The sequence below is a fragment of the Ranitomeya variabilis genome, chromosome 6 (assembly GCF_051348905.1).
Source record: "Ranitomeya variabilis isolate aRanVar5 chromosome 6, aRanVar5.hap1, whole genome shotgun sequence".
Lineage (NCBI taxonomy): Eukaryota > Metazoa > Chordata > Amphibia > Anura > Dendrobatidae > Ranitomeya > Ranitomeya variabilis.
Window position 1 is genome coordinate 471164564 of NC_135237.1, and position 23728 is coordinate 471188291.

The 23728-nt window shown below is 45.4% G+C and overlaps 2 protein-coding genes across 2 annotated transcripts in view; one reads left to right on the forward strand and one right to left on the reverse strand.

Moving 5' to 3' along the window:
* Positions 1–3653: 3653 nt before the first annotated feature.
* Positions 3654–16362, reverse strand: XKR9 (XK related 9). The gene is made up of 4 exons (XM_077270620.1): positions 16243–16362; positions 10114–10640; positions 7349–7548; positions 3654–4502 (listed from the first exon to the last, which is right to left on the reverse strand). The coding sequence occupies exons 2-4, from the start codon at positions 10383–10385 to the stop codon at positions 3871–3873; spliced, it is 1104 nt and encodes a 367-aa protein (XP_077126735.1). The 5' UTR covers positions 10386–10640; positions 16243–16362; the 3' UTR covers positions 3654–3870.
* A 3719-nt stretch (positions 16363–20081) lies between these two features.
* LACTB2 (lactamase beta 2) overlaps positions 20082–23728 on the forward strand; it is a 30511-nt gene continuing 26864 nt past the window's right edge. The window contains exon 1 of the mRNA XM_077270621.1: positions 20082–20236. Coding sequence (XP_077126736.1) covers positions 20112–20236 — 125 coding nt within the window. The 5' untranslated portion in view covers positions 20082–20111. The remainder of the gene's footprint in view (positions 20237–23728) is intronic.

Sequence of the window (23728 nt, forward strand, 5' to 3'; positions counted from 1 at the left end):
GCGACTTCCGGATTGACCAGATTTGCTCTCGCAGCAACCGATTTACCACCAGAACTCAGGGGCCCTGTGTTTAACGACATGGCCGTTGAATCCTGGGTTTTAACCCAAGCCGAGTTCTCTCAAGAAGTGGTTTCCACAATGATTAGCACCCGGAAACCTGCGTCTGTGTGCATTTATCACCGTACTTGGAAATTTTCACCTTAACGAGGACATTGTTCTGCCTTCGTTTTGCCCGACTCCAGTGCACCGATTTGAGAGAGCTCTTCACACCCTAGATCTGGTGAGGGCTCTCAGAAGGTATGTCTCTTGAACGGCGTCTTTCCGTAAGACGAATGTCTTATTCGTTCTTCCTGAGTGTCACAGAAAGGGACTCACCGCTTCTAAGTCCACAATAGCCAGGTGGATCCGGTTGGCTATTCAAGAGTCTTACATGTCAAGAACAAGGCCTATCCCAGCGGGGATTAAGGCACACTCCACTTGTGCAGTGGGGGCCTCCTGGGCCATTCGGCACCAGGCATCGGCGGAACAGGTTTGCAAGGCTGCGAATTGGTCCAGTCTGCACACCTTCTCGAAACAACTACAACATTCACACTCAGGCCTCAGCAGATGCGAGACTTGGAAGACGATTCTTGCAGGCGGCGGTAACGCATCTCTAGGCGGCTGGTGTGTGAGGTTAGGTCTGTCCTGTCAGTGTCCCCATCCAGGGACTGCTTTAAGATGTCCCATGGTTCTGTTCTGGTTCTGAGAAACAGGGATTTTTGTGTACTCACCGTAAAATCCTTTTCTCCGAGCCACTCATTGGGGGACACAGCACCCAAACTGTTGGCCTATCGGCTTGAGTATGTTCTTTGGTTTGACATTAGTATACTCTAATATATTGTTCTTGTTGTTTTCTACTGCTGTCACGGAACTGGTTTGGCTGGAGCCAGTGTGTGTGGTGTATACTGCAGAGAAGGAGCTAATCTTTTTTGTGTCTGCTTAGTGTCAGCCTCCTAGTCGCAGCTGCATAACACCCATGGTCCTGTGTCCCCCAATGAGTGGCTTGGAGAAAAGGATTTTATGGTGAGTACACAAAAATCCCTGTTTCTAAAGGTGCTATTGACATGAAATACCAAGAGTCGGTAACGACCCATCCAATCCACACAGGCAAAAGAAATCACACTATAAATGTCCATAAAATAAGTTATGTATAATAATAACAAAATGACACCAGGGAAAAGTATTAATCACACTTACTGAAATTTTAATTTATAATTCGTACAAAAGCCTTTTTTGAAGCATATTAAATATAAATAAATTAATGATGTACCACCATGGAGATAAAAAGTAGCAAATATGCAGAGGACTTATTGGGGCCAGCTGCCAACAATAATTATCAAAAAGAGAACGAGAACCAAGCAGCCATGAAGTCCCATAAAATAGTATACTTTATTGAGCAATATTAAAACCACCAAATAAGATACAGTGATGCAACATAGGGGAATAAACATGCATTCCTAATGGCCATAAATAGCGGGCCAGGACACCAACACAAAACCTGCTGTAATATAATGATAAGCCTCATTGTAATAAATGCCCATAGCTACAAAACAAATATTGGATCAGTGCCATTGCTTGGGAGAAATTGATGTCAATCACCCGGCATAAGTACATACCCAGTATACGCAGGATGAATGGGTGAACGGACCAGGACCCGACGCGTTTCGGAGCGGTCAGCTCCTTCATCATGACCCCCTGATGAAGGAGCTGTCGGCTCCGAAACGCGCGTCGGGTCGGGTCCGTTCGCCCATCCATCCTGCGAATGTACTTATGCCAGGTGATTGACATCAATTTCTCCCAAGCTATGGCACTGTTCCAATATTTGTTTTGTAGCTATGGGCATTTATTACAATGAGGCTTATCATTATATTACAGCAGGTTTTGTGTTGGTGTCCTGGCCCGCTATTTATGGCCATTAGGAATGCATGTTTATTCCCCTATGTTGCATCACTGTATCTTATTTGGTGGTTTTAATATTGCTCAATAAAGTATACTATTTTATGGGACTTCATGGCTGCTTGGTTCTCTTTCTCTTTTTGAAAAGCCTTTGTTGGAGATGACAGCTTCAAGACGCCTGTGTGGAGAAACTAGTTGCATGCACTGCTCAGGTGTGATTTACACCCATTCTTCCACACAAACAATCTTCACATCCTGAAGGTCCCGTGAGCCCCTCCTATTAACTCTTAGTTCTTTCCATATATTTTCTATTGGATTCAGGTCAGGTGATTGGCTGAGCCATTCTAGCAGCTTAATTGGATTCAGAGAAAGAAAATAGAGTTTCCTTGGTTGTGTGTTTGGGTTCATTGTCTTGCTGAAATTGTCACCCCTGTTTCAACTTCATCATCCTGGTAGATGGCAGCAGATTTTTATCAAGAATGTCTCTGTATATTTGTCCATTCATCCCTCAATTATATGAAGTTTGCCAATGCCACATGCTGAACACCAGACCCACACCATGGTATTTCTACCTCCAAATTTTACTGTTGTTATGGTGTGATATGCAGTTATTTTGGCCTCCAAACATGGGGTGTATTATCGCATCCAAGGAGTTCAATTTTGATCTCTTCTGACCAGGTCTTTCCCCAGCTTGTCTAAATGTTGTTGAGCAAACTTTAAACGTGCTTGAACATGCTTTTTGTTTAGCAATGAAATCTTTTGTGGTGAGCGTGCATATAAGCCATAGAAGTTGACTGCATTACGTATTGTTTTCTTTGAAGCAGTCGTACCTGCTGATTCCAGGTCTTTCTGTAGCTCTCCACAGGTGGTCCTTGGCTCTTCCACTTCTCTTCTGATGATTCTTTTTACTCCTCTGTCTGAAATCTAGTGGGGAGCACCTGGTCGTGGCCAGTTTATGGTGAACTGTACTTCCGGATTATGGCCACAACAGTGCTCACTGGAACCTTCAGTAGTTTAGAAATCCTACTGTAAACAATGCCATCAGTATGTTTTACAGCAATAAGGTTGCAAAGGTTTTGAGGCAGCTTACTAGTTTTACCCATCAAGAGATGTTTCTTGTGTGGCACCATGGTAATGAGAAACACCTTTACAGCCCATCAGTTGAACCAGCTCATATTATTATTTTTCACTAAGTGGCAAGATTGCTGTCTAATTACTAGTATATTTCAGCTGGTGTAATGACTTTCCGTGGCTTTTTGCACCTATCTTTCTTTGTGTTCAATAATTTTTTCCGGTGTCATTTCTCATTGTTACACATAACTTAATTTATGGACATCTATGGTGTGATTTCTTTGCCTGTGTGGATTGGATGGGTTCTTACTGACATCTGGTGAGAATTTCATGTCAATAGCACCTTTAGAAATTTTAAGAAGAAAAATAGAACCCCAGCACAGGCTGTCTCATTTCTACTGCAGGCTTTACTGCTTGTACAGCATACAGCAATTATTATTCATCATTGATCCACCTCATGTTCTGAGGAAGGCCGATTAGGCCGAAACGTCAACGCTTTTTTTTTTAATGTGGATCTTTCTGTTTTTTTTTTTTTTATTTGTGCAATAAATATATTATTACAGCATTGAAAAAGAGTACCAAGTTCCATTTTTCTTCTTGTATATGGACTGGAACCCTCCTTGAGCACTCCAAATAAGCCTAATACAAACCTTTAGAAATATATTTACTTAGAAAATAGGTGACATGTTCAATACTTATTTCACCCGCTGTATCTACAGTGCAATGATTCCGTGTGGGGAAGAACTTGCAAAATTCCTCAAATGTTTTATGGAGTTACAGACCACTTTACTACTCGTTCAGGTGCAGAAGCTTTTCACTTGTGCTGATTTAGAATACAAGTAAAAAAACAAACAAACAGATCATCTACGGCATAATGAAATTTGTTAATCGGCTCTGGTCCTCCCAAATACCATCCACTGTATCTTCCTTAGGATGAATAAGACAGTGCAAAGTGGGATGGAAACAAGCATAATATAGGATCAGGGATAAAATACCAAGTCCCAAAGTCACAACTGTAGCAATACTGAGCACTGCAAATATAAAAGTACGAGCAAACGCCGGTCTGAGGAAGAAGCACAAGGCGAGGATCCCTGCCGTGCTGAAGCATCGCACAGAATAATAAACAGATATGGGGATTCTTGTTTTTGATCCTTTTACATTAAAAAAAGTAAAAACGAGAATGATTCCAACAACAGCCCTATACAGAATTTCCATTCTTTTGGTTTTGCAGAAATCCGTGTCTTGCTTCCAAGCCCAACAAAAGCCAGCGACACCTAACGATGTCACGAGACCAGCAAAAATATAAATATTGCAAGTTAGAAGGAAAACTACGCTGACGATCCAGGAGGTCAAAGTAAAAAACTTGTAGAACGTGTAGGAGAGCAAAGGAAGCCCCACACTTATTCCCTTCTGTCCTGGTAGAGATTTTCGTAAAGACATCTGGTAATCCACAGTAGACCATGAAATACTGAAAATAGATGCCACGATGGAGATATCTAAAAAGTAGAGAGAAATATGAGAATGTGAAAGACCACAGAGAAGAATATTTTCTTTTGTTTTCCTATGATTTGCAATGAGAATACTAAACTGAGCGCTCTCATAAAAAACCCACCTTTCTTCAAGGGAACCTGACACCCCGTTTTTTCCGTATGAGATAAAAATACTGTTAAATAGTGTGCTGCGCGTGTGCAGATTTTCCCGAAGCAGAGATGCGAACTCTGCTTCAGGAAAATGGCCGCCGCGATCTCCATTTGCGCACGCCGCGGCCATTTTCCTGAAGCCCCGGGCAGCAGAGCGCTCAATCTGCGCACGCACGGCCACAGGAAGATGGCCGCCCCCACCGATCACCAGGGGAATAGCACAGATCGCGCTCTTTTCCCTCCCCTGTGCAGTGGATTCTGGACTTGGGCATGCGCAAACCACTACACCACCAATGGAAAACTAAGCAAGATCTGAGGGAAGACACCACGCCCATCTGACCAGACCAGCCTGATTGACAGCCGAAAACGGCTACTTTGGTAACGTATTTCGGCAGCATAGGTGGGGAATCGGGGTCCACAAAATACACTATTGTAATGCACAGCTCAGGCCCTATTTAACAGTATTTTTGTCTCATACGGAAAAAACGGGGTGACAGGTTCCCTTTAAATGTATAAGGGTCGTCTCATCACACAACCCCCTTCATCATGTGGTCACTGCAGCAATCTGCTGATCTCTCCGAATAAAAACATTGCATTATGTATCAGCCATTAATAGGATTGTAATCTATATGTAACGTGTATGTTGGACATATCGGGGGGCTGATTTATCGAATTATTCCGTTGTAAAATGGTTTTAAATTTTACAATTCTTTTCACAAGTCATATTTGCGCAAAAGATGGCAACTGTTGGCATTTTTATACCAACCCTGGCATGTTCATGAGACTTTTTTGAAAAGTTAGAGGAACTTAGCTGGAAGGGGATGTGGTCAAGCGCTGCTGGCAAATTCAGAATTTACACCACAAAAGTGGGGACAATTACCACTGATCAGTAATCCAGTCCCTAACTTTTCAGGCAATGTGCACACGCTGCGGATCTGCAGCAAATTTCCATGAGTTTACAGTACCATGTAAGGGTATGTGTACACGCTGCGGAATGGTGTGCGGATTTTTCTGCACTGATTTTGGTAAATCCGCAGGTAAACCGCACTGCAGATTTACGGCGGAATTACAGGTTTTTGTGCGGATTCCACCTGCGGTTTTACACATGCGGATTCCTATAATGGAATAGGTGTAAACCACTGTGGAATCCACACAAAGAATTGACATGCTGCGGAATATAAACTTCTGCGTTTCTGCACTTTGTTTTCCGCAGCATGTGCTCTGCGGATTTTGTTTTCACTAGGTTTACATGGTACTGTGCACCGAATGGAAAACTGCTGCAGAACCGCAGCGTCAAATCCGCTGCAGATCCGCAGCAAAATCCGCAGCGTGTGCACATAGCCTAAACCTATGGAAAACAAAATCCGCAGTGCACATGCTGCGGAAAAAAATGCGCGGAAACGCATTTACCTACGATTTACCAAAATCAGTGTGGAAAAATCCACACACCATTCCGCAGCGTGTACACATAGCCTTATGGTGGTGCACAGCAGCTGAAAAGATGTGCCAAATCCATTTAGAGGAGAACAATTCTTAAAGGGAACCTGTCACCCCCAAAATGACTGGTGAGGTAAGCTCACTGGCATCAGGGGCTTATCTACAGCATTCTGTAATGCTGTAGATAAGCCCCCGATGTTACCTGAAGGAGTAGAAAAAGACGTTAGATTATACTCACCCAGGGGCGGTCCCGCTGCGGTCAGGTCGGATGGGTGTCTCCGGTCCGCTCCGGCGCCTCCCATCTTCATTCCATGACGTCCTCTTTGGGTCTTTACGCCGCGGCTCCGGCGCAGGCGTACTTTGTCTACCCTGTTGAGGGCAGAGCAAAGTACTGCAGTGCGCAGGCGCCGGAAAGGTCAGAGAGGCCTGGCGCCTGCGCACTGCAGTACTTTGCTCTGCCCTCAACAGGGTAGACAAAGTACGCCTGCGCCGGAGCCGCGGCGTAAAGACCCGAAGAGGACGTCATGGAATGAAGATGGGAGGCGCCGGAGCGGACCGGAGACATCCATCCGACCTGACCGCAGCGGGACCGCCCCTGGGTGAGTATAATCTAACGTCTTTTTCTCCTCTTTCAGGTAACATCGGGGGCTTATCTACAGCATTACAGAATGCTGTAGATAATCCCCTGATGCCGGTGAGCTTACCTCATCATCGATTTTGGGGGTGACAGGTTCCCTTTAAAGAGAATCTGTTATCAAGATTTTACCCCCAAAACTATTTATATGCACACGTAGCTCTTCCAGTCCAGCAATATCTTTACATGGCCGGGTACGTTTTTTGCACTTTCAATTTCTTCCAAGAGCCGTGACTTTTACTTTTTATATCTACATAGCCATCTCAGGACTTGTTTGAATTGCAGTTTTAAAATTTCACCATTTACTTTTGTGCAGTGAAATAAAACTCAATTCCACCATTGCTTTTTTTTTGTTGTTGCAACGTGATTTTTCAGGTCAATCTGATTTCAATGATAGCAAACTAATTTTTTTTTTATTTATGTGGTGAGTAAAAACTTGGAAAACTGTAAAAAAAAAAAAGAAAAATTTGATTGTGTGCCCATTTTCTGAGACCTGGAATTTTTTTTATTTTTCCAATAAGACAATAAAAAATACAGTGCAATAGCCTTTATGTGATAAGTGTCCATAGTCTTTAGATAATCTATGACACCAGAGAATTCACCGCAGAGTAAAAAAACTGCATTAACTTACACTGAAATATAGTAATGTGCCCGTGCTCCATGAGTATGTAGAGCTGAAGAATGAACTGCGGCGTACTTTCCAAATATGTTTTAAAGCACCTCAGCATGCTCAAGTCCGTCATGTCGAAGACTGCCTTCTTCTTGGCATTCTCACGATCCTGTGTTCGGTCACATGTCGCTCGATAACCATGTTTTACTGCATACCAGTATCTAGAGGTGAACACAGGGTATACATGATGCAGCAGCAGAAAATAATACAACATCTTATAAATCCTATAAAATGAACACAGGGTTATAATCATAGAAACACAGAGGAAGACAATATGTAGGTCTGTTCATGTGATCGGCCCAAAGGATGCAATATTTTCATTTCTACTTTGTACAATGACCCTGGAAATAAAGTCAAGCCACGATTCACAGGCAGTGAAGTGAGCACTATAAAAGGCATTAATCAACTGGCTGGCTAATTGCTCTCTCCACTGTACAGTGCACCATGTACACCACCTACCTGTACTATATGCACTGTACGGCTCTATTCCTTTACTACATGTACTGTGCTTCACCTATACTGAACGTACTGTCCTGCTCTCTTCCTGTACTATATGTATTGTACTGCTCTATTCCTTCACAACGTGTACTAGACTGCAAGCTACCTGCACTGCACTGTGGTCTACCTTTACTTTATGTACTATACTACACGGTAGACAATTTATATGGATACACCTAATTAAAATGGGAATGGTTGGTGATATCAACTTCCTGTTTGTGGCACATTAGTATATGGGATGGGGAAAACTTTTCAAGATGGGTGGTGAGCATGGCGGCCATTTTGAAGTCAGCCATTTTGGATCCAACTTTATTTTTTCCAATGGGAAGAGGGTCATGTGACACATCAAACTTATTGAGAATTTCACAAGAAAAACAATGGTGTGCTTGGTTTTAACGCAACTTTATTCTTTCATTAATTATTTACAAGTTTATGACCACTTATAAAATGTGTTCAAAGTGCTGCCCATTGTGTTGGATTGTCAATGCAAGCCTCTTCTCCCACTCTTGACACACTGACAGCAACACCGCAGAAGAAATGCTAGCACAGGCTTCCAGTATCCGTTGTTTCAGATGCGGCACATCTCGTATCTTCACAGAATAGACAATTGACTTCAGATGACCCCAGAATCCACTTCCAGCTTGCACCATACATGTACAGCGCATGTACATCCACCTGCCAAGACCTAAGCTTTTCCAGCATCGCCCAGAACATTAATCTGATTTTGTTGACTTGCTCTTTTTCTATTGTATGTGGCGTAGCCATTTTTCCTCAGGTAAGCAATGCTCAAGTACCCAGTTATCCACATAAAGTCGAAGAAATGTGTCAGACCAGGCCACCTATCATCGCTCCATGGCCCAGTGCTGATTCTCACATATTACTGGAAGGGTTTTCAGCAATGGACAGAGGTCAGAGTAGACACCCTGACTGGTCTATGGCTGAACAGCCGCACATACAGAAAGTTAATGTTCTGATATCTTAACCAACATTAATTTTTCAGCAATTTGTGCTACAGTAGATCTTATGTGGAATTGAACCACATTGGCTATCTTTCACTCCCAACCACATGCAGATGTCCTCACCACTTATAACTCTTTTGCCAGTTCACAAGTTCCCCTTCCTTGGATCATTTTGGATATTAACCACATGTTGAGAACACCCCACAAGGCCATATAAAGGGGTTTTCTGGACGGACCAGGGTTACCCTGGTAGGAGTGAATGATGCCAAAACAAATAAATAACAAACAGGACCATAGAAATGCATCAACCTTTGTAAAACGAGGAACAGAAGGAGCAATGTCAGACCCCTCCAAAATGACCTCCCAGCGGGATACTAATGTACAAGTCTCTGAACAAAGGCTGAAAAATATTCCATAAGGATGGCATTCAGCCTGACGTCCTGTAGTCGGACCTGTGCTCACAGCCTAGCACCATGAAGCTCATTAGCAATGGTTATGGAACATAACTTCAAGTGGTAGGCCCACCATTGGTGCTTCATTCTCTTCACAGATAAGAGCTGGTTCACACTCAGTATGTGATAAAGAGTTTGGACATGTCATGGTGAAAATAATGCTGCCCTCAACATTATCCAGCATGATTGATTTGGCTGTAGGTCACATTGCCTGGGAAGTCATATCCTCAGAGGAGAGTTGCACAAACCCCCAAGAGACCATGGTAAGGTGTCAGGATGAGATTCTCAGAGCCTTTATCAGACCTTACACTGGTGCAGTTGGCCGTGGGTTTCTTCTGGTGCAGACAATGCCTGCCCTGTAAGCCCAAGTCCAATTGAGACCTTCTGTGACATCACATCTTATCCGAGTGCTCACTGCTAAGTGGGGCCATAGGTTGCTCAGAAGCCCAATGATGTCCTGCTTCAGATTTGGAAGGTACCCCAGGGTACCACTCAACCACAATATGAGTTGTCAAGATGACATTCATGCAAATTTTACCCACATGTGATTTCAATGTTTTCCTTTGATTTTTGGAGCGATATGGAATCCAGGCCTTAATTGGCTAATCAATTTGGTTTTCATTTTCTTCTCAATATCAGTAAAGATCTCCAACTTGAATTTTTCGTTCATCAACATCCGATATGCAAGTTAACCGTTCCCTAATTTTTTTTGAGCAGTACATGTACCTTTATGTATGTATGCCTGTACATACGTATGAATGTGTGTGTAGGGACTGTGTGAGAAAAAACAGTTCATGATGTGCAGAGGTTCACTTACCTGAGCAAGGTCCCAGCCAGAAAGAGATGAATAACAAGGATGCATTTCATACTCTCATCACTGCCCTCAACAAAGTCATCTTTAAACCACGTGTAACTAAAAGTCTGTACAATTAGTGTGGACAAAAGAGCAAAAAATATGGTTAAAAGTCCAAAAAGATAAAGTTCTTGTTGAAAGTATTTAAATGAAATCCATAAATCTACTCCAATATCAAACAGAAAGGAGAGGATCCCGACTATGGTCATAATAAAATTCCATTTTGTGAAGCTCATCCTCCTAAGCCCTGGTGGGATTGTGTGTTACATCGTCTTAGCGTCACAGTGACTTCTTCACATCACAACAGCAGATATGCCTGAGAATGTTCATGATCTCACAGTCATTGTGTTGCATTTAATACGTATTTTCCGTAATACATATATATATATACTCTTGCTTTATTATGAAAAGTTCTACAGTTTTCTGAAGTCTGATAATTCATGATTCTGGCTTAATTAATTCTTTTTGATTCCATTGATAAACTGATGAACCTGAAATACAAAGAGAAAAAAGTAAGAACTAAATAAGTCCTCATTTATCAAGTCTGACAAAAAACGATCTTGATGCCCCTAATAACCAATTAGGACACATTTTGCATTTCTTAAAGTGCTCTGAAAAAATAAAAGCTAAGTTCTGGTTGGTTGTGTAAAGCAAATAAGGACAGGTCTTCTATTGGACAACTTTGATAACGTTCTACCATTGTAGGCTGAACAGTCTCAACCATAAGTATTTTGTCCTAAATTTCCATTTACAAATTCTTCTAAGTTGGGTGACGAGCACCAAAGTCAGGGAAGTGGGGTTGAAATCCCCATAGACAAGTATGGCTCTCTCCATTCATTTGCATGGGAATTCTGTCCACCGTCAGGACTCCATTCTCAAGATGGACGTACGAGATCGGAACACCCTTTTTAATAAAAATGCCTCCATATACATTTGATTCACATAATGGCTGGTGCTTATGGGGGCCTTCCGCTTTGGATCATCAGTTATTCTAAAATGCAAATAAAGAAGTTCTTACGCTTTGGACCCTCATCTACTGTGTAGCATATGGGCTGCAAAGAATGTTTCTCGATCCAGTGGACCTGGCATGTTTATAAAATGTTACACCGTGACCCATTAATATCACCAATCTGTGCATGACAGGAAAAACCTCCCAACAGATTTTCCCACAGATAAGGAGGCTCACTAGGGTTTATATTCAGAAAGACATTTTCAAATCAAACCCCTTTCTGGTGAAGGGTTTAGCTGGGAGGGTCACCGGGGCATGTTCCCCATAAGAGAGGTGCTGGGGGAAGGTCAGAAGACACTCCGCTATGAAAATTGCAACCGATCATTCCTCTTTGTGCTTTTAATGCATAGTGTACTATTACTAGGTGTGGCTCTCAGTTTTATTTTGTGTACCTAATGCCCACCTCTGTAATCACAGCATTCTGCAATGCTAATTATAATAATCAAACTCTGTAAAAAATGATGGTGCAGACACTAGAGGCACCAGTATCCCAATAAAAACAACCCCCCCAGGACCTTAAAGAAGTTCTCAACTACTTGGACTTGTTGTCATACCCCTCGCTTGGCCCTCATGAAATAATAAGGCCATGTTCACACTTTGCGGGTTTTACCGCGGATCCGCGGCGATTCTGCAGCTGCGGGTCCGCAGCAGTTTCCATTGCATTTACATGGAAACTGCAAACCGCTGTGCACATGCTGCGGGAAAAACCGCGCAGAAACGCAGCGGTTTACAACCCGCAGCATGTCACTTCTTTGTGCAGAATCGCTGCGATTCTGCACACATAGGAATGCATTGATCCGCTAACTTCCCGCATGGGGCTGTGCCCACGATGCGGGAAGTAAGCGGATAATGTGCAGATGGTACCCGGGGTGGAGGAGAGGAGACTCTCCTCCAGGCCCTGGGAACCATATTTGTGTGTAAAAAAAAAATTAAAATAAAAAATAATGTATACTCACCTCTCAGCGCTGCACGCGGCCGTCCGGTCTGGGTTGCTGTGCGAGCAGGGCCTGAGATGACATCGCGGTCACATGACCGTGACGTCACGAAGGTCCTTCTTGGCACAGCACCTTTGGAACCGGACCGCCGCGTGCAGCGCCGAGGAGATCGGGACGTCAGAGGGTGAGTATATAACCAATTTTTATTATTTTTAACATTACTATTGATGCTGCATATTGCTGCATATGCAGCATCAATAGTATAGGAGTAAACCCGCAGCGGAAACCGCAAAACAAACCGCAATAAATCTGCAGGGATAACCGCAGCGGTTTTGCCCTGCAGATTTATCAAATCCGCTGCGGGAGAACCCGCAGAGGACGCCGCAAAGTGTGCACATAGCCTAAAGCGTATACTCCTCTCCCGTGCCGGCGCAGTTCCCGCACTCGCTCTTCCCAGGGATCTTGTGTGGTGTATGACACATGACGCCGGCGCCCAATCAGCACTGGCGTCACAGTTTCCGCCTTCGGACAAATCGAACATGAAGAGGAAGTCCGGGATCAGCTGCAGCCCTGGCTTCCTCTTCATGATCAATTTGTCCGAAGGTGGAGACAGTGACGCCGGCGCCCCATCAGCGTGTCATACACCGCACAATAGCCCCGGGGAGAGCGGCTGCCGACACGGCGGGAACGGCGCCTGCACGGGAGGCGAGTATAGGATTTATTATTTCATCGGGGCCAAACATATTGATCAAGAAGCGGTTGTCCTAGTAGTGGACCACGCACCATTGTAAATTTACAATGCAGGAGAATCTGTGATTCCCCGACCCCTCTGCTGCCTCCGGTGTTTGAATGACAGGCCACTGCTGTGACTTCAGAGGAGGCAGGTGATTCACAGACCGGAGGCAGGTGGAAGGGCCGGGGAACCACAACCAGCGAGGAGAAGACATAGTGTACAGTCTGCCCCTGTGCACCAGAATCCTATGAGCATTGTTTCTGCATTTACAACACCAAAAAAATTATTGAAACTACTTTGCAATTTATACATACCCAAGAACAGTGCTAAAAACAATATAATTTGTCCCACGTAAAACAGCTTTAAACAGCCATGTCAATGGAAAAAAATAACAAAAGCTATGGCTGCTAAAATGAGGAGAGGCAAAACAAAAAAAAGTCCAGTCATTAAAAGGGTTGTCCAGTCTCAGAAGGAAAGTGAGTGCAGGCTGTCGAACAATAACAATGTGATGCGCACATGTATTTCCCGTGACCGCATGTGATTTGTGTATATGCAGACACATGCAGACTAGTCTCATCTGACTTGAGAGAAGCACAGAAGTCTAGTCGGCACCTGACCAGAAGTATACAAACCATATACATGTGAAGACGTAATCTCCCACCTGCACTGGAAATACAGGGGAATTGTGACAGTGTGCACATCACGCAGTGTCATGGTTTGACTGTCTGCAGTCATATAAAGAGACTGGACCACCCTTTATTGCCCCCATAGTGACCAGACCTGAATGACCCATACTCAATTGTACACTAATTTTAATAACAGAAAGTATGGATTTTCATCTCGCTATTACATCCTCTAATTGGAAGTATTCCCAGGTAGAATCGCAGCGGATAAAATGCAGTCATGGCCCCATATTAAAGTATGGTACACTGGTTACATGTAATATCTGGGTCATATACCCAGAACCTCCACCATTAAACAATCAGTAGATTTGGTTTCCAGTACCATCTCTATACTGATGACACCCAATTATACACCTCTACTCTTGACATCACGCCTGCATTATTAGGCTGCCGTCACACTAGCAGTATTTGGTCAGTATTTTACATCAGTATTTGTAAGCCAAAACCAGGAGTGGGTGATAAATGCAGAAGTGGTGCACATGTTTCTATTATACTTTTCCTCTATTTGTTCCACTCCTGGTTTTGGCTTACAAATACTGAGGTAAAATACTGACGAAATACTGATAGTGTGATGGCAGCCTTACAGAACACCAGTGATTGTCTTACCACTGTCTCCAACATCATGTCCTCCCTCTATCTGAAACTAAACCTCTCAAAAAGTGATCTCCTTGTGTTTCCTCCCTCCACTAACCTACCTTTGCCTGACATTGTCATCTCCGTGTGCGGTTTCACCATTAAGGTACCTTCACACGAAACGATATCGCTAGCGATCCGTGACGTTGCAGCGTCCTGGCTAGCGATATCGTTTCGTTTGACACGCAGCAGCGATCAGGATCCTGCTGTGATGTCGCTGGTCGCTGAATAAAGTCCAGAACTTTATTTGGTCGTCCGATCGCTGTGTATCGTTGTGTTTGAAAGCAAAAGCAACGATACCAGCGATGTTTTACACTGGTAACCAGGGTAAACATCGGGTTACCAAGCGCAGGGCCGCGCTTAGTAACCCGATGTTTACCCTGGTTACCAGCGTAAAAGTAAAAAAAACAAACAGTACATACTCACCTGCGCATCCCCCAGCGTCTGCTTCCTGACACTTACTGAGCGCAGGCCCTAAAGAGAAAGTGAAAGCACAGCGGTGACGTCACCGCTCTGCTGTTAGGGCCGGAGCTCAGTCAGTGTCAGGAAGCAGACGCTGGGGGACGCGCAGGTGAGCATGTACTGTTTGTTTTTTTAACTTTTACGCTGGTAACCAGGGTAAACATCGGGTTACTAAGCGCGGCCCTGCGCTTAGCAACCCGATGTTTACCCTGGTTACCCGGGGACCTCGGCATCGTTGGTCGCTGGAGAGCGGTCTGTGTGACAGCTCTCCAGCGATCAAACAGCGACGCTGCAGCGATCGGCATCGTTGTCGCTATCGCTGCAGCGTCGCTTCGTGTGAAGGTACCTTTACTCCCCAGCAACATGCCCGCTGTCTGAGGGTCATACTTGATTCAGAGCTTTCATTCACCCCCCACATCTGATCACTGGCTCGCTCTTGTTATCTGAACCCAAAAACATTTCTAGAATTCGCCCTTTTCTTACTTTCGACTCTGCAAAAACTCTTACTGTTTCTCTTATTCGTTCCCGTCTGGACTATTGTAATCCTCTACTAATCGGCCTACCTGTTACCAAACTCTCCCCTCTCCAACCTGTCCTGAAAGCTGCAGCCAGGATCATATTCCTCACCAACCGTTACACCGATGCCTCTACCTTGTGCCAGTCATTGCACTGGTTACCCATCCACTCCAGAATCCAGTACAAAATTACTACCCTCATCCACAAAGCACTCCATGGCTCAGCACCACCCTACATCTCCTCCCTGGTCTCAGCCTACCACCCTACCCGTGCCCTCCGTTCGGCTAATGACCTGAGGTTAGCATCCTCAATAATCATAACCTCCCACTCCCGTCTCCAAGACTTTACATGTGCTGCGCCGATTCTTTGGAATACACTACCCAGGTTAATACAATTAATCCCCAATCCCCACAGTTTTAAGAGTGCCCTAAAAACGCATTTCTTCAGACTGGCCTACCGCCTCATCTCATTACCCTAACTATCCCTGTGTGGCCCATCCAAAATTTTCTTCATAACCAGGTTCCTCATATCATGTTCTCACATGCTTTATGCATTCATAGCCCTCTGTGTTATTATTTATTATAGTGCCATTTATTCCATGGTGCTTTACATGTGAGGAGGGGTATACATAATAAAAACAAGTACAATAATCTTAAACAATACAAGCAACAACTGGTACAGGAGGAGAGAGGACCCTGCCCGCGAGGGCTCACAACCTACAAGGGATGGGTCTGTACTTTTAAACATTCTGGTTGGTAACCGGTACATGCACCTTTACATGAACACCCGATTTATTACATTATAGCTGGTCAGAACTATGAAAGCAATTGTTACCATCCACCTCTCGTGTCTGCCCTATTTCCTCATAGATTGTAAGCTTGCGAGCAGGGCCCTCATTCCTCTTGGTATCTGTTGATTTATGTGATTATTGTTATGCTGTAATGTCTATTGTCTGTACAAGTCCCCTCTAAAATGTAAAGAGCTACGGAATATGTTGGTGCTATAGAAATAAAATTATTATTATCTCTGTACCGGAAGGTACTGACCTCATATACCGTACGTGAAGCCTATTGGTTTCTCAGCATTGATCGTAGAAATAAAAGTGTGAAGACAGGCTCTTACCTCGCAGATGGTATACTTTGAAGGAGAAGTGTAGGATGATAATGCGAGAAGTGACATGAAGGAGGAAGCAGAGAGCACACACCGTAAGAATGAAGGAAGTGCGGCGTGGGCCTGGCCGGGGCTGGCCCTGTCATGGTGTTCTCAGTTACTGTGGTGACAGCAACGTCAAGGCTGCACCTCCAGGAAACTGCACGCTCCCGTGTGTCAGGGCTGGGGGACGCTCCACATCCATGGATTCGGAGCTTGGGTCACAAGTTCTGTTTCTGGTGATGACTGTAGTCAGAGGTGTTTGATGTGTAAATTAAAGGGGTTTTCGCCAAGAATTAAAATTATCCCCTATTATTAGAGGGTAAGTTTCTTTCTTGGAAACCCCCCTTTAATATCTCTGTGTGTGCGGAGCTTGTTTAGGTTTTTTTTTACTGAAAAGTTAGGAGTGACTGCTGCTTTCAATGAAAATGTGAGGAATTTTAGTTTTGTCATGTAGAAAGGGATCATACGTATTATTTGTTCCTTCTCCTCCCCTGGGCAACAATACTAATAAAAGTGTGGAGATCCCACCCAAGAGCGGGCAGATGTGAGGGGAAAAGACCCGATTACCGAGATCGGAACCAGTGTCACCAGATCTCACAATCCACACTGCACACATTATTAAACAGAGGTCAGACCTGATGGGGAGGTTGTATTTATTTCCAAATTCCAGAACTGTATAATCCCTTCTGAAATCTTAAATCAATGTTAGCCCACCTACCCTGACTGCCCGCTCCTCAGTGTCCCTCCTCCCTGCTGGACACACCACAACTGAGCTAAATGAAAGTCTGGAACAAATACTTTTATGTTGGAACTATTTTTATGGTGAGGTTGCATTTTGTTACTTTTTTGTGACTTTTATATATCTGACACATTGGTATTCGGTGCTTTTCTAGAATTGGGAATTGTATTATTTAACTCCTTCATGACCAGCTACTTTTGAAAGACACCATTAATTTTATCCTGTGATGCAGTGGAAAGAGGTAAAAAATTTAAAAAATTGGAAAAAAAAAGTGCAATTCTACAATATTTTTTTTTTAATTTGCCATGTTCACTAAAAAGTAAAACAGTCCTAACAATATAATTCTCCTGGTCAGTATGATTACACAGATACGAAGAATGTCATTTTTTTTTTACATAAGTGGTAAAAAAAAGCTCAGAACTTTGTAAAAAAAAAATGTTTGCTTCTGTCATTAACACTTTTGGTTTTCGGGATCTGGGTGACGGCATATTGTTTGCGCCTTGAGCTGATGTTTTTAGTGATTCCATTTTGGGGTGGATACGATCTTTTAATAGCCCATTATTGTATTTTATTGCAATGTTGTGGCGGCCAAAAAAAAGGTAATTCTGATGTTACTATTTTTCCTCTCGTTATGCCGTTTACCGATCGGATTAACTTATTTTATATTTTGATAGATCGGACTATTATGAACTCAGCGATACTAAATAAGTGTATTTTATTCCTTTATTTTTCATGGGGCAAAAGGGTGGAGGATTTGAACTTTTGTGTTTTTTTATTTTTTAACATTTTTTTTTTACTGTATTCAATAGTCCCGAGGGGACGTAAATCTGCAGTCATCCGATCACTTGTACTACACATAGCAGTGTCTCCTAGGAACGCCATGACGAGCACGGAGGTCTTCAGCACACTCACCATTAACATGTTAACAGGCTCCGCTCCGAGGCAGATAATGGCTGAATAAAAAAGCAAAAGCCAGAGAATCACCAGCAGGGGCGGTCCGTGACTGCTCCGTGCTGGCAGACATCGGCGGGGGGCACAACAGGCAGGTAGTTAGCGATGTTCTCAACCCCATGGGGAAAATTATCAAAGTCCTGAATAACCCCTTTAAAATGTAAAAATCCACACTTTGCTTAAAATGTCAGCATTGATGAAACCAGCAACAATGGTCTCCTGCTCTAATGTAACACTGGAAACTGCACTAAGATGCTTAAACGTTGTTCTGGCGTAATTTGCGCCAAGTTCATGATTAACCTACTGGACACACCCTTCTTAATAGATTTACGGCACAGAAGATCATAACACTTCATACTTAGCTCCTAGATCGGTGCCAATCCTATGATGTCAGAGATTTGTCTCCCACTGGTCACATGACATTGTGTCATGTGACAGCTGCAGCCAATCAGTGTCTGCATCTTTTCACCAGAGTAGAAGTCTGCTCTGATTGGCTGCAGATGGCACATGATATAATCATGTCACATGACTGCCGGGAAACAGTTTTGTCCCGTGCAGTGGAGATGTAATATATATGGAGCAGTGGAGTAAAAGTGAGTGCACAGAAGATCCAGTGCTGGTTACTGCATTCTGGAGAAATATCACCACTAAGGTTCTACACACTGATTCTCCAGGAAGAAGGCGACATCTGAAGCTCCAGGCAGCTATCGCATGCGCCTCAGACCCCACCCAGCTGCGGCCACCAGTGAGTGCGTGCGTCTGCGGTAACACTGAGGTGCAAACCCAAGCGTCCATTCGTCCCTGCGGGTGAGCATGGCTGCTGCAGACTGAGTGTATTTTCTGGATGCTGCCTCCCGATTATTATTATGGGGTCATATCAGATACATTCCACTGACATGAGTGGCGCTGTGTCTGGGGAAAAACAGGACCTATTTATCTAATCATGGCATCGCCAAGCAGGACAGAATGGGGTGCAAGAGGAGGTGGTCTTCCAAAAAGGGCGCATCAACTGACAGGGCATAGGGGCATTGGTTATAGGTATTTGGTTATAGAGGCACTGTTAGTAGGCCCACAGGTTATAAGGTCACTGGTTATAGGGGCACTGGTCATAGAGGCACTGGTAGAAGGCCCACAGGTTATAGGGGCACTGGAAGTAGGCACACAGGTTATAAGGTCACTGGTTATAGGGGTACGAGTCATAGGGGCACTGGTAGTAGACTAGGCACACAGGTTATAGGGGCACTGGTCATAGAGGCACTGGTAGAAGGCCCACAGGTTATAGGGGCACTGGAAGTAGGCCCACAGGTTATAAGGTCACTAGTTATAGGGGTACGAGTCATAGGGGCACTGGTAGTAGACTAGGCACACAGGTTATAAGGTCACTGGTCATAGGGGCACTGGTTATAGGAACACTGGTAGTAGGTACGCAGGTTATAAGGTCACTGGTAATTGGGGCACTGATAGTAGGCACATAGGTTATAACGTCACTGGTCATAGGGGCACTGATAGTAGGCACACAGACTATAAGGTCACAGGTCATAAACACTGGTAGTAGGCGGAACACAGGTTATAGGGGCGCCTCTAGTATTCAGTGGACGAGGCGAATATACGAGAGGCAGACGAGCACACACTGATCTCCGTCCTCCCCGTGCAGCGCCATTCCCGGGTCAGGCTCCGGTGTGTGTCGTTCGCGAACGAGCCGACACAAAGAGCCGGCTCCCTGCTGTGAACGATGGGAGCCGGCACACCAGTGAGAGCCACTAAAATCCCTGAATGGCTCTCACTGGGCGTAAAATCCCGGACTTCGGGAGGCGTAACTCCGCCCACCTGGGCGAAACCCCGCCCATTCTTCATTTTAATTGTCTATCTAAGAAGTGGGCGGAGTTTTTGCGGTAGGTGGGCGGAGTTTGGGACGCCTGAACAGGTACTCAATAGGGATCTAATACGATCCAAAAAGAGCCAGTTCACGAGCCGAAAGAGCCGGCTCTTTTTGGTGAGCGGAGCCATGAGAGCCGGACCACCAAAAAGAGCCGGACTGCCCATCACTTACACTCCTCTTCTCGCAAGCATGCTGCACCATGTGACCTTACTTGTCACGTGATGTTCTGACGTCAGAAGGGTAAAGTGCAGGTCCATATTGGAATCCGGGATGGCGCTGTCGTTTCTGCCCCGTATAGAGCACTTGTCCTCCCGGGTGATCCGTGTGCTGGGATGTAACCCGGGGCCCATGACCTTACAGGGCACTAACACATACCTGGTGGGCACCGGCCGGAGGTCAGTATGTGTCGGCGTTACACGGCTGTGGTGGACAGCACAGCGCCTCCAGTGGTCACCTGTAGAAAGACAAGCGACTCCTGACCCTGTGACTATGACCGGAGTGACAGGCAGTGCTGCGACTTGTAGTGCTGCCTGTGCCTCCAGCCCCTTGTAGTGTAGCCGAGCATCCTGCTTATAGGGACATGTGCAGATTACCACAGAAGGCACGAGGACTGACGCTTTTTTGATAAACTTGGTGGATTTTTAGCATAGGGAGTCTACACCCCACAGGCAGAGGATGCCGCCATTCCCGGCTGCCACAGAGTCCTGACATGGACGCGGAGCCGCACGATGCTGTTTGACATATAGGGCGCTGCTGCTGTGGACACCGCCAGTCACCTGTCTGCCAGTCACTGCTGAGGACCGCCCCCCGGACTCCTAGTCCCACAGACTGTAGCTGCACTCTGTAGTGCTGTACTATAGCATGGAAGACGAACTGCATTACTGCTCTAGAAAATGGGAAATAGCACAGTTTCCCAGCAGCCATGACGAGGCGATCTTCTTTATTGGGAACCTGTCTAATGCTACATTACAACACCCCCCATCAGCCTGTGTTGGTGTGAAGCACAGCAGGATGCTACTTACCCATAAATGTAGGCTTCAGCCCAGGAGAGGAATTACATTAGGTAGGATCGCCTTGTCGTGGCTGTTGGGTACACATGAATTGGCCAAATTCTGTGCTAATTCTCTCCATTTTCTCCTATTTCCTACAGCAGTGATCATATTTCATATAGTTCATGTTTGCATGCTCTTGTGTTACGGAGTGCTACTTTATTTGTTGGTTATGTCTGGAGATGGTAGTCTTGCCTCGTATGATATCTGTACACACCAGCTTTCCGTTTGGAAGTGACGCTCAGGCTTTGATATTTTAGCACAGGATGCTCCTAGTTGTTTTCCATCTTTCTCTACCCTTTGGTTGTATAAAGTCAGATCTGTCAATCAAAGATGGGGGATAAATGAATACCAACAATGGAGAGAAGGTGCACTTATAGCACCTCTGTGGTTTGTTATTTCAGCGCTGGAGTGGTGCTAGTCATCCATGTTCCCTGCCCCTAGTAATCTACTTACCAGCTGCCGTCTTCACCTATTCCCAGCAGTGCGCCTCCATCTTGTGACCGCAGCTCCTGAGTGACCGGACGTCACAAGCTCTCAGTGTTAGGCTGCCGTCACATTAGCAGTATTTGGTCAGTATTTTACCTCAGTATTTGTAGCCCAAACCAGGAGTGGAACAATTAGAGGAAAAGTATAATAGAAACATATGCACCACTTCTGCATTTATCACCCACTCCTGGTTTTGGCTTACAAATACTGAGGTAAAATCCTGACCAAATACTGCTAGTGTGACGGCAGCCTTAGTCTACGAGAGCCGCGTTCTGCCCCTCACAGAACTAGGGCTTAAGACGTCCATGCAACTGGGCCTGAGATCGGACCGCAATGCATGGACTGACCCCAGCGTGACAACATCCTAGAAACACATGAAGCTGCCCGGCTGGGATCAGGAGACCTGCGGGCAGTCCGTGCGTTGCAGTCCGATCTCAGGCCCATTTGCAAGGACGTCTTAATGAGCCCGTAATCTGGGATGGGATCTCCGGCTCGCCCAGCAGACACTGGAGAATTCGGCAGGTCACAGGCTGCAGAAGACGACCGGAGCGGCACTGAGAACAGCAGAAGATGGCGGCTGGTAAGTATACGGCTGGGCTGAGTGGTGCTTTGAATGTTTGGTCCCACTGTGATGCCCCGAGTGCCTGTACTCAGCTTGGACAGTCATTTTCTGCTCCTTAACCCCTTCCCGACCTGTGACACAGCGTATGCGTCATGAAAGTCGGTGCCAATCCGACCTGTGACGCATATGCTGTGTCACAGAATGATCGCGTCCCTGCAGATCGGGTGAAAGGGTTAACTCCTATTTTACCCGATCTGCAGGGAGAGGGGGAGTGGTACTTCAGCCCAGGGGGGGTGGCTTCACCCCCCCGTGGCTACGATCGCTCTGATTGGCTGTTGAAAGTGAAACTGCCAATCAGAGCGATTTGTAATATTTCACCTAAAAAACTGGTGAAATATTACAATCCAGCCATGGCCGATGCTGCAATATCATCGGCCATGGCTGGAAATACTGAAGTGAACCCACCCCACCGATCGCCCCCCCAAGCCACCGATCTGTCCCGTAGTCCCCTCCGTCCTGTGCTCCGCTCCCCCGTCCTCCTGTCTGCTCCCCCCGTGCTCCTATGCCACCCCCCGTGCTCCGACGCCCCCCCGTGCCCCGATCTCCCCCCCCTTATACTTACCGAGCCTCCCGAAGTCGGTCCGTCTTCTCCATGGGCGCCGCCATCTTCCAAAATGGCGGGCGCATGCTCAGTGCGCCCGCCGAATCTGCCAGCCGGCAGATTCATTACAAGTACATTTTGATCGCTGTGGTAGGTTCTATCACAGCGATCAAAATAAAAAAATAATAAATAACCCCCCCCCTTTATCACCCCCATAGGTAGGGACAATAATAAAATAAAGAAAATATTTTTTTTTCTTTTTCCACTAGGGTTAGGGTTAGAACTAGGGGGGTAGGGTTAGGGGTAGGGTTAGGGTTACGGGTAGGGTTAGGGTTACGGGTAGGGTTAGGGTTATGGCATGTGCACACAGTGCGGATTTGGCCACGGATCCGCAGCGGATTGGCCGCGGATCCGCAGCGGATTGGCCGCTGCGAATTCGTAGCAGTTTTCCATCAGGTTTACAGTACCATGTACACCTATGGAAAACCAAATCCGCTGTGCCCATGGTGCGGAAAATTCCGTGCAGAAACGCTGCGTTGTATTTTCCGCAGCATGTCAATTCTTTGTGCGGATTCCGCAGCGTTTTACACCTGTTCCTCAATAGGAATCCGCAGGTGAAATCCGCACAAAAAAACACTGGAAATCTGCTGTAAATCCGCAGGTAAAACGCAGTGCCTTTTACCTGCAGATTTTTCAAAAATCGTGCGGAAAAATCTCACACGAATCCGCAACGTGGGCACATAGCCTTAGGGTTAGGGTTGGAATTAGAGTTAGGGTTGGAATTAGGGCTAGGGTTGGAAATAGGGTTAAGATTAGGCTTGTGGTTAGGGTTACGGATAGGGTTAGGGGTGTGTTGGGGCTACAGTTGTGGTTAGGGTTGGGATTAGGGTTAGGGTTGGGATTAGTGTTAGGATTAGGGTTAAGGTTGGAATTAGGGTTACGGGTGTGTGGGGGTTAGGGTTGTGGTTAGGGGTGTGTTGGGGTTAGGGTTGTGATTAGGGTTATGGCTACAGTTGGGATTAGGATTAGGGGTATGTTGGGGTTAGTGTTGAAGTTAGAATTGAGGGGTTTCCACTGTTTAGGCACATCAGGGGTCTCCAAACGCAACATGGCGCCACCATTGATTCCAGCCAATCTTGCGTTCAAAAAGTCAAATGGTGCTCCCTCCCTTCCAAGCCCCGACGTG